This window comes from Pogoniulus pusillus, chromosome 20 (assembly GCF_015220805.1).
Source record: "Pogoniulus pusillus isolate bPogPus1 chromosome 20, bPogPus1.pri, whole genome shotgun sequence".
In the NCBI taxonomy this organism is placed as follows: domain Eukaryota; kingdom Metazoa; phylum Chordata; class Aves; order Piciformes; family Lybiidae; genus Pogoniulus; species Pogoniulus pusillus.
The window spans coordinates 21,177,316-21,193,906 of NC_087283.1; the positions used below are offsets into that span (position 1 = coordinate 21,177,316).

Here is a 16,591-nt window from a genome sequence, read left to right on the forward strand (position 1 = left end):
CCCCAGACAGAGCACTCAGCCCCCGGGACCACGGCACGGGGAGGGATGGGAGGGACCTCTGAGGGTCACAGGGGATGGGAGGGAGCACAAGGAGCAGGCAGTGCCAACCCCTGCCATGCCCAGGGACACCCTACCCTAGAGCAGGCTGCACACAGCCTCAGCCAGCCTGGCCTCAAACACCTCCAGCCATGGGGCCTCAACCCCCTCCCTGGGCAACCCATTCCAGCCTCTCACCACTCTCCTGCTCAGCAACTTCCTCCTCCCCTCCAGCCTCACTCTCCCCACCTCCAGCTTTGCTCCAGCCCCCCCACTCCTGCCACTCCCTCACAGCCTCCAAAGTCCCTCCCCAGCTTTTTTGCAGCCCCCTGCAGATGCTGCAAGGCCACCAGAAGGTCCCCTGGGAGCCTCCTCTGCTGCAGCCTGCACAGCCCCAACTCTTTCAGGCTGTGCTCACAGCAGAGCTGCTGCAGCCTCTCAGCAGCCTCCTGGCCCTGCTCTGGACACTCTGCAGCATCTCCACAGCCCTCTTGTGCCAGGGGCTCCAGCACTGGATGCAGGACTCCAGGTGGGCTCTCAGCAGAGCAGAGCAGAGGGGCAGAATCCCCTCCCTGGCCCTGCTGCCCACACTGCTGCTGCTGCAGCCCAGGCTCTGCTTGGCTCTCTGGGCTGCAAGTGCACACTGCTGGCTCCTGCTGAGCTTCTCCTCCAGCAGCACCCCCAAGTGACTCTGCTCAGGGCTGCTCTGCAGCCTGGCACTGCCCAGCCTGCACTGGTGCTTGGCATTGCCTCCACCCAGCTGCAGCACCTTGCCCTTGGTCTTGTTGCAGCTCCTGAGCTTGGCTTGTGCCCACCTCTGCAGCATGCCCAGGTGCCTCTGGCTGAAAAGCAGTGGTGCCAGCTGTGGCAGAGCCACCTCTTGCCTGCTTCCAGCAGGATTTGCACCCAGCAGGGACACAGAAGCAGCCAAGTGGGTGAGGTTGGGGGAGAGTCCCACCTGGGCGACTCCTGCCCCGAAATGCCACGCTGGGGGTGGGCACTGACCTGCTGCCTGGCAGTGGATCACCAAGATGTTGGCCATCTCTGCAAACTTGACACTGCAAGGGTTCTTCTTGATCTCCTTGAGGAACTCCCCCAGAGCCACCTCACACCTGCAGAGAGGCAGAGCTGTGGCTCAGAGCTCCTACAGCTTAGGGGGGGGGGGGGAGAAGTGACTGAGAGCAACCTTCTACACCGAGAGGATGCTGATGGCACAGGAGGCCACCAGGAGCAGGCTGAGAGGATCTCTCTGCCTCACCACAGCTGCCAGTGGCAGCCCAGAGGCCTCCACACCTTCACTCAACTCCCCAAAGAGCCACAGAGGCTTGGTGGAGATGGAGGTGGGGAACAAGTGACACCCAAAGCCTTCACTGCTTGTTCCTTGCCACCTGGCAAGGACTGGCCCCAGGCTCACTACCTGCCTGTGCCCTACACAACAGGCCTGGTTGCTCACTGCCAGCACAAGCCAAGAGCCTCTGAGCTCCCTGAGGGCTTCCACCCACTCCTGGGCTTTCAAAAGCCTCTGTCTTGAGCCCAGCAATGGATTTGAGGAGTGAGCTCCTGCAGCTTCCCTCTCTTCTTCCCCCTGAGTGAGGCTCCCATGCTGCAAGCTCCCTCCCTCCATGCCTCAACAGCTCACCCTAGAAGCAGAAGAGAGCCTCTGCAGCTCTTGGGCTAGCAAAAGCTCAGCTGAACCAAAAACAGGCCCAGGGTGTCCTCCACAGCCACAAGCAGCTGAGGAAGGGCAAGGTCCTTGCCAAGGACACTTCCAGCTGCAGGCCAGGCCAGGCAGATTGCTCCACCTCCCACCACACAGGTCCTGCAGCTACCCAGGAGAACTGAGGACAGGTGAAGAGGGTGGGGGACAGCCAGGGACCAAGCCACAACCCCCCCAAATCCCCTGCCCAACCACACTCACATCTTCCTGATCTCCTTGCTGTTGTCTCCCAGGATCTGGAACAGCCCATCCAGGATTTCAGGCAGGTAATCCAAGAGGTTGATGTCAGGCACAGACTCTAAGAGCAGGATCTAGCTCAGGGGAGGAAGAAGAGGTGAGAATTGCAGGAGCCAACCTCAGATCATCAGATCTAAGGAGGTCTCCTCCAAGCAAACCAGTTCCATCTGCCTGGGAGGCTCTGGGGAGCTGACAAATTCTCTGCAGGCATGGAGACACAGGGAGGGGGCTCTGGAGGAGGCAGCTGAGGCTCTCTCCCTGGAGATATTCGAGGTGAGGGCTCTGAGCAGCCTGAGCTAGCTGAGGATGTCCCTGCTGGCTGCAGAGGGCTTGCACTGCAGGAGCTTTGGAGGTTCCCTTCCAACCCAGCCCATTCTGGGCTGCATCCTGAGGCAGGAGCTGAGGAGTGCTGCAGGCAGGGAGCAGCAGGAGGGCCCTGAGCTGCTGCTGGCTGGCACTGGGTGAAGCTCTGCTGTTGCTTGTGGCTTCCTTCAGCACTCCTCAGAGGGCTGCCAGGTGCCAGCCTGGTGGAGCTGAGCCCTGAGCTGCTGCTGGCTGGCACTGGGTGAAGCTCTGCTGTTGCTTGTGGCTTCCTTCAGCACTCCTCAGAGGGCTGCCAGGTGCCAGCCTGGTGGAGCTGAGCCCTGAGCTGCTGCTGGCTGGCACTGGGTGAAGCTCTGCTGTTGTTTGTGGCCTCCTCCAGCACTCCTCAGAGGGCTGCCAGGTGCCAGCCTGGTGGAGCTGAGCCCTGAGCTGCTGCTGGCTGGCACTGGGTGAAGCTCTGCTGCTGTTTGTGGCATCCTCCAGCACTCAGAGAGTGTGGAGCTGAGCCCTGAGCTGCTGCTGGCTGGCACTGGGTGAAGCTCTGCTGTTTGTGGCTTCCTTCAGCACTCCTCAGGGGGCTGCCAGGTGCCAGCCTGGTGGAGCTGAGCCCTGAGCTACTGCTGGCTGGCACTGGGTGAAGCTCTGCTGCTGTTTGTGGCATCCTCCAGCACTCAGAGGGTGTGGAGCTGAGCCCTGAGCTGCTGCTGGCTGGCACTGGGTGAAGCTCTGCTGCTGTTTGTGGCATCCTCCAGCACTCAGAGGGTGTGGAGCTGAGCCCTGAGCTGCTGCTGGCTGGCACTGGGTGAAGCTCTGCTGCTGTTTGTGGCATCCTCCAGCACTCAGAGGGTGTGGAGCTGAGCCCTGAGCTGCTGTTGCCTGGCACTGGGTGAAGCTCTGCTCTTGCTTGTGGCATCCTCCAGCACTCAGAGGGTGTGGAGCTGAGCCCTGAGCTGCTGTTGCCTGGCACTGGGTGAAGCTCTGCTGTTGCTTGTGGCATCCTCCAGCACTCAGAGGGTGTGGAGCTGAGCCCTGAGCTGCTGCTGGCTGGCACTGGGTGAAGCTCTGCTGTTGCTTGTGGTATCCTCCAGCACTCAGAGGGTGTGGAGCTGAGCCCTGAGCTGCTGCTGGCTGGCACTGGGTGAAGCTCTGCTGTTGCTTGTGGTATCCTCCAGCACTCAGAGGGTGTGGAGCTGAGCCCTGAGCTGCTGCTGGCTGGCACTGGGTGAAGCTCTGCTGCTGCTTGTGGCATCCTCCAGCACTCAGAGGGTGTGGAGCTGAGCCCTGAGCTGCTGCTGGCTGGCACTGGGTGAAGCTCTGCTTTCGCTTGTGGCTTCCTCACCTAAAGCCCAGCTCTGGGCTGCCAGGTGGCAGTCTGTGGAGCTGAGAGTGGCAGGCAGAGGTGGCCCCAGGGCTACCTACCCAGGAGATGATGAACTGGCGGGCATACTGGTTGTTGGAGTAGATCCTCTCTCGCAGCAGTGGGATGAAGCCCACCAGGTCAAACTGGTTGCTCTCCGTCACGATGTCCTGCAGAGCACAAGCAGAGGGAGGGAGGGGGTTAGGACAGGCATCCACCAACCACTTCACCTCACAGCCCTGCAGCCTTGGCATTCTTAAAGACACAGGAAGGGAAAATGATGCCAAGCAGCTGCTGGCAGGAGAGCTGAGGAGAAGGAACCCTGCGGTGGAGCCAGGAAATTCCCCTCCTGGGGCAGGGCTTAAGCTGAGCTGGGCACCAAGCACTCCTCCCCCCTTCAGCCCAGTTCACACCTGAGTGGTGTGCTGCACACCTTTGCCCTAAGCAGGTGTGGCAGAGGTGGAAGAACCTCTCTTGGCTCTCTTCCTCCAGGCTGAGGGTTTGCTGCCTGGTTAAGGCTCTTGCGACAGGGCAGTGGAGCAGAGCTGGCAGCAAGGCAGGTCTGCAGCAGGCTGCCTGCCTGCCTTCCTTCCCTGCTGGGCTAACAAGGAGGAGCTGGAAGGAAGCCACTCATCTCTGGAGAGCAGAAAAGGAACTGGGAGGTCTGTGAGAGGGGGAGAAAGAAGCCCTCAGCAGGCAAAAGAGGAAGGGGAAGTCTCACTCTGACTTAGCTCTGCTCCTGCGGCTCCTCGCTTAGGCAAGGGAGGGAGAGGAGGGAAACAGCTCCTGGGCTGACCTGGGATGGAGCTGCAACTTGCTGGGACTAGAATCACTGAGCAGTTTGGGTGGGAAAGGATCTTAAAGCTCATCCAGACCAACCCTGCAGCACTCAGCAGGGACAGCTGCAGCTAGAGCAGGCTGCTCACAGCTCCAAACCCCCTGAGCTGCAGTGGTGCCAGCCACGGGGCAGTTCCCACCTCTCTGTGCAACCCAAACCAGGCTCTCCCCATCCTCAGGGTCAAACATTTCTCCCTCCTCTCCTCTCTCAATCTGCCTCTTTCAGTTCAAACCATCACCTCCTTGGCCTGCCACAAGAGGCCCTGCTCAAAACTCTGTCCCCAGCTTCCACAGAGTCTCCTTTCAGCACTGAAAGGCTACCCAAAGGTCTCCCTGAAGCCTTCTCTTCTCCAGGCTGAACAAGCCCAACTCTCTCAGCCTGGCCTCACAGCAGAGGTGCTCCAGCCCTTGGGTTGCAAATCTTTTTGTCCCTGGACATGCAGCTCCCAAGGGCTGAAGGCAAAGCTGGCACTGTGGGAAGCCACCAGCTCCTCACCCAGCTTGCCCAAGATCACCACCAGCCCCTCCACCTCAGCTGGTTCAGCATCTTGAACTGTGCAATGCCTTCAGTGATGCTCTGGAGCAGGGCATTGAGTCCAGCAGCAGTGAGGCTGCAGGTGGCAGCAAGCCAGGAGCAGCTGTGGAGCTGTTGGAGGGCAGCAGAGCCCTGCAGAGGGACCTGGGCAGGCTGCATGGGTGGGCAGAGGCCAAGGGGATGAGAGTGAAGAAGGCCAAGGGCAGGTTGTGCACTCTGGCCACAGCAGCCCCAAGCAGCAGTGCAGGCTGGGGCCAAAGGGGCTGAGAGCAGGCAGGCAGAGAGGGCCCTGGGGGTGCTGTGAGAGAGCAGTTGCAGAGGAGGCAGCAGTGTGCCCAGGTGGGCAGCAGAGCCAGTGGCAGCCTGGGCTGGCTGAGGAGCAGTGTGGGCAGCAGCACAAGGGAGGTTCTTGTGCCCCTGTGCCCAGCCCTGCTCAGGCCAGCCCTGGAGTGCTGTGTCCAGTTCTGGGCTCCTCAATTGCAGAGAGAAGTTGCAGTACTGGAAGGTGTCCACAGGAGGGCGACAAAGCTGTGAGGGGCCTGGAGCACAGCCCTGAGAGGAGAGGCTGAGGGAGCTGGGGGGGTGCAGCCTGCAGCAGAGGAGGCTCAGGGCAGAGCTGATTGCTGCCTGCAGCTGCCTGCAGGGAGGCTGTAGCCAGGTGGGGTTGGGCTCTGGTGCCAGGCAGGCAGCAGCAGCAGAAGGGGCCCCAGGCTGAAGCTGTGGCAGGGCAGGTGTGGGCTGGCTGTGAGGAGGAAGCTGCTGGCGGAGAGAGTGATTGGCACTGGCATGGGCTGCCCAGGGAGGTGGTGGAGTGGCTGTGGCTGGAGGGGTTGGAGCCAAGGCTGGCTGGGCACTGAGAGGTTCCCAGCCATATTTTTCCTGCAGCCTCAGAGCCTGAGGTTGGGGAAGGGAAGAAGGGGAGGGAAGGGAAGGAGGGGAGGGAAGGAGTTAAACCCAACCTACCTTGAGGAGTCGATCGAGGAGCTCGGAGCCGCTTTTGACGTTGGGGTCAGGGTCAGCAGCCAGCTGTGAACGACACAAAGCAGAGTCCCTGCAGAGAGGGGGCTCAGCTCTGCTCCCCACCCTGCATGCCAACACCCTGGGGAGCTGCTTCTGCACTACAGGGAACCCTCCTGATCTCCACCACCTCTTCATATGGCTCCAACTAATGACTTCCAGATGCTAACGAAGCCCTGAGAGGCTTCCTCCGAGGAGGGTATCAAGCACCCATCACCTCCTCCAGCTCTGCAGGGCTTCATGGGCCAACAGCCACACTCTCAAGTGGCCAAGAGACACAAGTTGCCAGGGGAAAGCTGCAGAGGGACATGGATTTGACCTTACAGAGCCCAGAGAGCTGCAGAGCTGCCTGCAGCAGTTCTGTCGTTCTGCCACTGGCTCTGCTGCCCACCTGGGCACACTGCTGCCTCCTCTGCAGCTGCTCTCTCACAGCACCCCCAGGGCCCTCTCTGCCTGCCTGCTCTCAGCCCCTCTGGCCCCAGCCTGCACTGCTGCTTGGGGCTGCTGTGGCCAAAGTGCACAACCTGCCCTTGGCCTTCTTCACTCTCATCCCCTTGGCCTCTGCCCACCCATGCAGCCTGCCCAGGTCCCTCTGCAGGGCTCTGCTGCCCTCCAGCAGCTCCACAGCTGCTCCTGGCTTGCTGCCATCTGTAGCCTCCCTGCTGCTGGACTCAATGCCCTGCTCCAGAGCATCACTGAAGACATTGCCCAGGCCTGTGCCCAGCACTGCTCCCTGGGGCACACCACCAGTGCCAGCTGCACGTGGCCCCATTCACCACCACTCTCTGTGCCCATCCCTCCAGCCAGTTCCTGACCCATATCAGAGTGACTCTGCCCCAGCCAGGAGCTGCCAGCTGTGCCAGATGATGCCAAAGGCTTTGCTGCAGTGCAAGCAGACTCCAGCCCCAGCCTGCCCCACATGCCCCAAGCAGGAACCTGAGCACAGACACAGCTCACATCAGAGCGAGGTCTCCCCCTTCAACCTCCTCTTCTCCAGGCTGCACAATCCCCATCTCCAAGCCAAAAATAAGCCTCGAGGGGGGAGGGGGAGAAGCTTCCTACCTTACTGAGGCCATCAAAGAGCACATTGAAGTGTGGCAGGACAGAGCCCCTGGCCACTTTGACGATGTTGTAGAGGGCTTCGCAGGCGTAGTAGCGCAAGCGGCTGTCGGCGTCGTTGAAGCAGGTCAGCACAGGCTCAATCAGCTCCTTCAGGTAGAGCCCAGAGTCCTGGTGGGCAGCAGCATCATGGCACAAGAGGGGCAAAAGAGTTGGAGGGAGCTCAGGAATCCACTTCAGGGTGGAGGTGTTAGAAGGCTAAGGGCTAAATGCGATCGGATTGCTTCAAGCGATGGAGAGAGAATCGCAGCTTGGGTGGGTTGGAAGGGATCTAAAAGGCTCAGGCAGTGCCAACCTGCCACTGGCATGGGGAGGGAACAGCTTCCACCAGGACAAGGTGCTCCAAAGCCTCATCCAACCTGGCCTTGAACAGCTTCAGGGAGGTTGTGGAGCACAGAATCACCCAATGTGATCATAGATCACATTGGGTGATTCTGTGCTCCACAACCTCCCCTGGGCAACCTGTGCCAGGCTCTGCCCACCCTCACTTTGTGCTCCACAACCTCCCTGGGCAACCTGTGCCAGGCTCTGCCCACCCTCACTGTGTCTCTGTGCTCCACAGCCTCCCATGGGCAACCTGTGCCAGGCTCTGCCCACCCTCACTGTGTCTCTGTGCTCCACAACCTCCCTGGGCAACCTGTGTCAGTCACTCCCCACCCTCACTGTGTCTCTGTGCTCCACAACCTCCCTGGGCAACCTGTGCCAGGCTCTGCCCACCCTCACTGTGTCTCTGTGCCCAACAACCTCCCCTGGGCAACCTGTGCCAGGCTCTCCCCACCCTCACTGTGTCTCTCTGCTCCACAACCTCCCTGGGCAACCTGTGCCAGCCTCTCCCCACCCTCACTGTGTCTCTGTGCTCCACAACCTCCCTGGGCAACCTGTGCCAGTCACTCCCCACCCTCACTGTGTCTCTCTGCTCCACAACCTCCCTGGGCAACCTGTGCCAGGCTCTCCCCACCCTCACTGTGTCTCTGTGCTCCACAACCTCCCTGGGCAACCTGTGCCAGGCTCTGCCCACCCTCACTGTGTCTCTGTGCTCCACAACCTCCCTGGGCAACCTGTGCCAGGCTCTCCCCACCCTCACTGTGTCTCTGTGCTCCACAACCTCCCTGGGCAACCTGTGCCAGGCTCTGCCCACCCTCACTGTGTCTGTGCTCCACAACCTCCCTGGGCAACCTGTGCCAGGCTCTGCCCACCCTCACTGTGTCTGTGCTCCACAACCTCCCTGGGCAACCTGTGCCCAGTCTCTCCCCACCCTCACTGCCAAGTTTCCTCCTCACCTTCACTCTCTCCCAGCTCAAAACTTCTCTCTGGGTCCTGCCACTCCCAGCCCTTTCCCAAAGTCCTTTCCCAGCTTTCCTGCAGTCCCTTCAGCTACTGCCAGGCTGCTCTGAGGTCTCCCTGGAATCTCCTCCAGGCTCCACAGCCCAAACTCTGCCAACCTGTGCCCACAAAGGAGGTTCTCCAGCCCTCAGATCACCTTGGTGGCATCTTCTGGGCACACCTCAGTGAGAGTCACTTGAGCAAGCTGAGGATTTGGTTCAGGAGACTCCACAGCAACAGCTGAAGTGCTTCCTGCAGCTGCCCTCCAGGGCTGGGCACTGCACCACCCACCCTGGGCAGCTCCCCCAGAGCTCACAGTGCCACTAGCACCAAACCACCTCCCTCAGCACCACCTCCAGGCAGCTTTCAAGCACCTCCCAGGGCTGGGCACTGCACCACCTGCCTGGGCAGCCTGTGCCAGGCTCTGAGAACCCTTTCAGTGGAGACCTTTTCCCTCCTATCCCACCTGAACCTCTCCTGGCACTGCTTGAGGCTGTGCCCTCTTGTCCTGGCACTTGGTGCATGTGAGAAGAGCCCAACCCCAGCTGGCTGCAGCCTCCTCTCAGGCAGCTGCAGAGGGTGATGAGGTTTCCCTCAGCCTCCTCTTCCAAGCACTAAACCCCTCCAGCTCCCTCAGCACCAAACCACCTCCCTCAGCACCAAACCACCTCCCCCAGCACCAAACCACCTCCCCCAGCACCAAACCACCTCCCCCAGCACCAAACCACCTCCCCCAGCACCAAACCACCTCCCCCAGCACCAAACCACCTCCCCCAGCACCAAACCACCTCCCCTCAGCAACAAACCACCTCCCCCAGCACCACCTCCAGGGATGGAGAGGTTGGAAGAGCCTTTGGAGGTCACCAAGCCCCAAAGTCCTCCCCCCAGAGCTCACAGTGCCACTACTGAGCCACTGCCACCAAACCACCTCCCTCAGCACCAAACCACCTCCCTCAGCACCAAAACACCTCCATCAGCACCACCTCCAGGCAGCTTTTAACACCTCCAGAGATGGAGAGGTTGGCAGAGCCTTTGGAGGTCACCAAGCCCCAAAGCCCTCCCCCCTAGAGCTCACAGTGCCACTGCTCAGCCACTGCCACCAAACCACCTCCCCCAGCACCAAACCACTTCCCCCAGCACCAAACCACCTCCCCCAGCACCAATCCACTTCCCTCAGCACCAAACCACTTCCCTCAGCACCACCTCCAGGGATGGAGAGGTTGGCAGAGCCTTTGGAGGTCAACAAGCCCCAAAGCCTTCCCCCCCCAGAGCTCACAGTGTCACTACTGAGCCACTGCCACCAAACCACCTCCCCCAGCACCAAACCACCTCCCTCAGCACCAAACCACCTCCCTCAGCACCAAACCACCTCCCCCCAGCACCAAACCACCTCCCCCAGCACCAAACCACCTCCCCTCAGCACCAAACCACCGCCCCTCAGCACCAAACCACCTCCCCTCAGCACCAAACCACCTCCCTCAGCACCAAACCACCTCCCTCAGCACCAAACCACCTCCCCCAGCACCAAACCACCTCCCCCAGCACCAAACCACCTCCCCCAGCACCACCTCCAGGCAGCTTTTAACACCTCCAGAGATGGAGAGGTTGGAAGAGCCTTTGGAGGTCACCAAGCCCCAAAGCCCTCACCCCTAGAGCTCACAGTGCCACTGCTCAGCCACTGCCACCAAACCACCTCCCTCAGCACCAAAACACCTCCCCCAGCACCAAACCACCTCCCCCAGCACCACCTCCAGGCAGCTTTTAACACCTCCAGGGATGGAGAGGTTGGAAGAGCCTTTGGAGGTTACCAAGCCCCAGAGTCCTCCCACCCAGAGCTCACAGTGCCACTACTGAGCCACTGCCACCAAACCACCTCCCTCAGCACCAAACCACCTCCCCGGCACCAAACCACCTCCCCCAGCACCAAACCACCTCCCCCAGCACCAAACCACCTCCCCCAGCACCAAACCACCTCCCTCAGCACCAAACCACCTCCCCCAGCACCAAACCACCTCCCTCAGCACCAAACCACCTCCCCCAGCACCAAACCACCTCCCTCAGCACCAAACCACCTCCCTCAGCACCAAACCACTTCCCCCAGCACCAAACCACTTCCCCCAGCACCAAACCACCTCCCCCAGCACCACCTCCAGGCAGCTTTTAACACCTCCAGAGATGGAGAGGTTGGAAGAGCCTTTGGAGGTCACCAAGCCCCAAAGCCCTCACCCCTAGAGCTCACAGTGCCACTGCTGAGCCACCAGCACCAAACCACCTCCCCCAGCACCAAACCACCTCCCCCAGCACCACCTCCAGGCAGCTTTTAACACCTCCAGGGATGGAGAGGTTGGAAGAGCCTCTGGAAGTCACCAAGACCCAACCCTTCCCCCAGAGCTCACAGTGCCACTGCTGAGCCACCAGCACCAAACCACCTCCCCCAGCACCAAACCACCTCCCTCAGCACCACCTCCAGGCAGCTTTCAAACACCTCCAGGGCTGGGCACTGCACCACCCACCCTGGGCAGCCTGTGCCAGGCTCTGAGAACCCTTTCAGTGGAGACCTTTTCCCTCCTAACCCACCTGAACCTCCCCTGGCACAGCTTGAGGCTGTGCCCTCTCCTCCTGTCCCTCACTGCAGGCTAGCAGAGACCAAACCCCACCTGCCTCCAGCCTCAACCCTTGCTCCAAGCACAGCCCTTGCTCCAAGCTGTCCCCCTGAGGCTCAGGAGCCCCCTCCCCACCCAAGCCAAGCCTGCACCCACCTTGCCCAGGGCGATGGAGCAGGCAGCCAGGCCAATGAGTCCTCCTTTGCGGCTGTGAGGGTGCTGGGAGAGGGCAAACTCCTGGGAGAGGATCTGGATGACATGTTTGATCTGGGAGGTGTTGTTCTGGGCCACAAACTCTCTCACCAGCCTGAGGAACACACAAAAAGGAAAGTCACCCCCCAAGGATGTTCAGCTTCTGCCCCAGGGAAGCACACAGGGGTTCAGCATCCATGGGGTGGGCATCAGAGGTGGATGCTTGGCCACTCTGAGGGCTGCTAAGCCTGGGCCAAGGGGGGAGGAATGAGGAAGGGAGGTGCAGGTGAGAGCAGAGCTGCCCCCACTCACCTCCAGCCATGCAATCAGCCAGCGTGGAAGAGAGCTGCAAGCTCAGCCAGGCCAACCTAGCACCCAGCCCTGCCCAAACAACCACACCATGGCACTCAGTGCCAACCTAGCACCCAGCCCTGCCCAACCAACCACACCATGGCACTCAGTGCCAACCTAGCACCCAGCCCTGCCCAACCAACCACACCACAGCACTCAGTGCCAACCTAGCACCCAGCCCTGGCCCAACCAACCACACCATGGCACTCAGTGCCAACCTAGCACCCAGCCCTGCCCAAACAACCACACCACAGCACTCAGTGCCAACCTAGCACCCAGCCCTGCCCAACCAACCACACCATGGCACTCAGTGCCAACCTAGCACCCAGCCCTGCCCAACCAACCACACCATGGCACTCAGTGCCCAACCTGGCACCCAGCCCTAGCCAATTAACCAGAGCACAGCACCCAGCTAGGTTGGCACTCAGTGCCACTCTCTGGTTGACTGCCCAGGGCTGGGTGTTAGGTGGGCACTCAGTGCCATGGTCTGGTTGACTGGCCAGGGCTGGGTGCTAGGTTGGGCACTCAGTGCCACTCTCTGGTTGACTGGCCAGGGCTGGGTGCTAGGTTGGCTCTCAGTGCCACTCTCTGGTTGACTGGCCAGGGCTGGGTGCTAGGTGGGCACTCAGTGCCATGCTCTGGTTGACTGGCCAGGGCTGGGAGCTAGGTTGGCTCTCAGTGCCACTCTCTGGTTGACTGGCCAGGGCTGGGTGCTAGGTGGGCACTCAGTGCCATGCTCTGGTTGACTGGCCAGGGCTGGGAGCTAGGTTGGCTCTCAGTGCCACTCTCTGGTTGACTGGCCAGGGCTGGGTGCTAGGTGGGCACTCAGTGCCACTCTCTGGTTGACTGGCCAGGGCTGGGTGCTAGGTGGGCACTCAGTGCCACTCTCTGGTTGACTGGCCAGGGCTGGGTGCTAGGTGGGCACTCAGTGCCACGCTCTGGTTGACTGGCCAGGGCTGGGTGCTAGGTGGGCACTCAGTGCCACTCTCTGGTTGCTTGGAACCCCATTTCCTCGCGAGGTGACCCCACCGACAACCTCCCGGTAGCCGCGGGGTACCCCCAAGCCCCGCACCCCCGCAGCAGGCGGCGGCTCCGGTCCCCTCCCGCAGGACCAGACCCTTCCACTACCCACAGCATCCCGAGCCGCCTCCCCCCCCGCCGCGCCGCCGGCGACCCTACGGCCCCAGCGGAGCTCTCCCGCTCCTCCCGAAGCCCCCGGGGCGGGGGGGCTCGGCCTCCGCTCCGCTCCTCCCGGAGCCGGCTGACCGCCCGCCGGTTGCTCCGCCGCTCCCCCGGCCGCGCCTCACTCACTTCTCGATCTCCAGCGCCGCCACCTTCCTCTTCTCGTACAGTTTGTCGTTCAGCGCCCGCACCACGCTGGGCGCCAGCGGCGCCAGGTCCCGCTCCGCGTTCATGGCCCCGCACCGGCCCCGGCCCCGGCCCCGGCCCCGCACCGGCCCCGGCCCCGGCCCCGCCGCCGGCGGACCCCGGACCCCAGCGCCGACCACCTGACCCGCCCGCCCACGTGATCCCGCCGGCCCCGCCCACCTCACCACACGTGATACAGCTGCCACGCCCCCTTCCCTCTCCCCGCCCCACAGCGCCCTCTGGCGGTGCCGGCGGGGATCGCTCCTGCTGCTCGCTAGGAGCCGTAGGGGTTTTCCCCCCTCCCCGCCCCACAGCGCCCTCTGGCGGTGCATGAGGGGATCGCTCCTGCTGCTCGCTGGGAGCCGTAGGGGTTTTCCCGCCTCCTCGCCTCACAGCGCCCTGTGGCGGTGCCAGAGTGGATCGCTCCTGCTGCTCGCTGGGAGCCGTAGGGCTTCCCTCGCCTCTGCGCCTCACAGCGCCCTCTGGCCGTGCCGGAGGGGAATGCTCCTCCTGCTAGCTGGGACCCGTAGGAGTTTTCCCCCCTCTGCTCCTCACAGCGCCCTCTGGCGGTGCCGGAGGGGATCGCTCCTCCTGCTCGCTGGGACCCGTAGGGGTTTTCCCCCCTCCCCGCCCCACAGCGCCCTCTGGCGGTGCCGAAGGGGATCGCTCCTCCTGCTCGCTAGGAGCCGTAAGGGTTTTCCCGCGCCGCACAGCGCCCTCTGGCGGTGCCGGAGGGGAACGCTCCTGCTGCTCGCTGGGAGCCATAGGGGTTTTCCCCCCTCCCCGCCTCACAGCGCCCTCTGGCGGTGCCGGAGGGGATCGCTCCCGCTGCTCGCTGGGAGCCGTAGGGGTTTTCCCCACTCTGCGCCTCACAGCGCCCTCTGGCGGTGACGGAGGGGATCGCACCTCCTGCTCGCTGGGAGCCATAGGGGTTCTCCTCACTCTGCGCCCCACAGCGCCCTCTGGCGGTGCCGGAGGGGATCGCTCCTGCTGCTCGCTGGGAGCCGTAGGGGTTTCCCCACTCTGCGCCTCACAGCGCCCTCTGGCGATGTCGGAGGGGATCGCAGGGCAGGGACCACACTGATGGTATTCTGTGTTTGGAAGGTGGCACAGTTGGGTCTGCACAGGGCAGAGAGGAGAGCCTGGAGGCAGGGGGGTAAAAGGCTGGAGCTGAGGAGGGGTGGAGGAGCAGCACTGATGATGAAGCCACCCAGAATGGCTTAGGTTGGAAAGGATTTCAGAGATCATCAACTCCAACCTCCCCCCTGCCATGCCCAGGGACACCTCTCAGATGGGTGCTCAAAGCATCATCCAGCCTGGCCTTGAATGCTCCCCAGGGAGAAAGCAGCCAGAAGCACCTGGGCAGGCTGAACAACTCCAGCTCCCACAGCCCCTGGTGTCATCTTAGTAGCCTACTGTGGCCTCACTCCAGTAGCTTTGTGTCCTGTGCAGGGCAGGGATGGCAGCCAGAGGCACCTGGGCAGGCTGCAGAGGTGGGCACAAGCCAAGCTCAGGAGCTGCAACAAGACCAAGGGCAAGGTGCTGCAGCTGGGGTGAGGCAATGCCAAGCACCAGTGCAGGCTGGGCAGTGCCAGGCTGCAGAGCAGCCCTGAGCAGAGGCACTTGGGGGTGCTGCTGCTGGAGGAGAAGCTCAGCAGGAGCCAGCAGTGTGCACTTGCAGCCCAGAGAGCCAAGCAGAGCCTGGGCTGCAGCAGCAGCAGTGTGGGCAGCAGAGCCAGGGAGGGGATTCTGCCCCTCTGCTCTGCTCTGCTGAGAGCCCACCTGGAGTCCTGCATCCAGTGCTGGAGCCCCTGGCACAAGAGGGCTGTGGAGATGCTGCAGAGTGTCCAGAGCAGGGCCAGGAGGATGCTGAGAGGCTGCAGCAGCTCTGCTGTGAGCACAGCCTGAAAGAGTTGGGGCTGTGCAGGCTGCAGCAGAGGAGGCTCCCAGGGGACCTTCTGGTGGCCTTGCAGCATCTGCAGGGGGCTGCAAAAAAGCTGGGGAGGGACTTTGGAGGCTGTGAGGGAGTGGCAGGAGTGGGGGGGCTGGAGCAAAGCTGGAGGTGGGGAGAGTGAGGCTGGAGGGGAGGAGGAAGTTGCTGAGCAGGAGAGTGGTGAGAGGCTGGAATGGGTTGCCCAGGGAGGGGGTTGAGGCCCCATGGCTGGAGGTGTTTGAGGCCAGGCTGGCTGAGGCTGTGTGCAGCCTGCTCTAGGGTAGGGTGTCCCTGGGCATGGCAGGGGTTGGCACTGCCTGCTCCTTGTGCTCCCTTCCAGCCCTGATTGCTTCTATGATTCTTCTGCTGGGGGGCAGCCGAGCTGGAGGCAGGATTGGAGGTGAGGAGAAGCAGGACTGGAGGTGGAGCTCTCCTTGCAGCAGGTCGAGGAGATCAGAGGAGATTCTTAACATCTTTTATTAGTCTGCAGATTTCTGTTGGTTGTTTTTCTCATCTCCAACACATGAAATCCTCTCTACAGCAACAGGTTAGTTCAATCCAAGTTTAAACTGCCACAGCCACAACCTCCACACCCTTAGGACCATTCCCCCTCCCCTCATTTCCCCCCGAGGTTGTACTCAAGGCAAGCAGAAAGGGATTCAATTCTGCTTCCTCCCCCTCCACAAAGGAAAGGCAAACAACAACCAAGCAAAGTAAAAGAACAACCCACTGGGGGTGGGTAAAAAATGAACAACTCCAAAGTGTCAGGGTGGGAGCAGAATTGAGCAGCCTGAAAACCAAGGAGCACAGGCAGGGTGATGCTAAGGTCACTCTGATAAGGAGCACAGCTGCAGGGAAGGGGAGCAGAGCAGGTGTGAAAGTTGGCTGCTGGCTGTGCAAGGGAGCCTTGAAGGGGGGCAGGCTGACCAGCCCTGGGAACCCCTGGGTGCTGCTGTCAGCAGGAGCCTATCAAAGGACACACACAGGTAGCAAATGCACTGCCTGAGTGCCACTCTTAGCTTCAATAAAGGGATTGACCTTCTGGGTAGCAGCCTGGGGCAAGCTCGTGGCTCTCCCACCTGCCGTGCGGCAACCAGCAGAAAGCAGAGGAGGGAGTGGAGGGAGCCAGAGAAGAAAAGGAGAGGAAAGAAGAAAGGAGGAGAGGAAAAAAAGAAAAGAAAGGAAAGAAGAAAAGGAGGAAAGGAAAGAAGAAAAGAAAGGAAAGAAGGAAAAGAGGAGAGGAAAGAAGAAAAGGAAAGAAGAAAAGAAAGGAAAGAAGAAAATAAGGGCAAGAAGAAGAAGAGGAGAGGAAAGAAGGAAAGGAAAGAAGAAAATAAGGGCAAGAAGAAGAAGAGGAGAGGAAAGAAGGAAAGGAAAGAAGAAAAAGGGGAGAGGAAAGAAGGAAAGGAAAGAAGAAAATAAAGGCAAGAAGAAAAAGAGGAGAGGAAAGAAGGAAAGGAGGGAAGGAAAGAAAAAAAGAAAGGAAAGAAGAAAAAGAGGAGAGGAAAAAAGGAAAGGAAAGAAGAAAAAGAGGAGAGGAAAGAAGGAAAGGAGGGAAGGAAAGAAGGAAAGGAAAGAAGAAAATAAAGGCAAGAAGAAAAAGAGGAGAGGAAAGAAGGAAAGGAAAGAAGAAAAGAAAGGC

The 16,591-nt window shown here is 61.1% G+C and overlaps 1 protein-coding gene across 1 annotated transcript in view; it reads right to left on the reverse strand.

Moving 5' to 3' along the window:
* VAC14 (VAC14 component of PIKFYVE complex) overlaps positions 1-13,093 on the reverse strand; it is an 87,170-nt gene extending 74,077 nt beyond the window's left edge. The window contains exons 1-7 of the mRNA XM_064160542.1: positions 12,960-13,093; positions 11,262-11,412; positions 7,123-7,290; positions 6,007-6,069; positions 3,734-3,841; positions 1,955-2,064; positions 1,042-1,148 (exon numbers count right to left, since the gene is read on the reverse strand). Coding sequence (XP_064016612.1) covers positions 1,042-1,148; positions 1,955-2,064; positions 3,734-3,841; positions 6,007-6,069; positions 7,123-7,290; positions 11,262-11,412; positions 12,960-13,063 — 811 coding nt within the window. The 5' untranslated portion in view covers positions 13,064-13,093. The remainder of the gene's footprint in view (positions 1-1,041; positions 1,149-1,954; positions 2,065-3,733; positions 3,842-6,006; positions 6,070-7,122; positions 7,291-11,261; positions 11,413-12,959) is intronic.
* Positions 13,094-16,591: the final 3,498 nt, after the last annotated feature.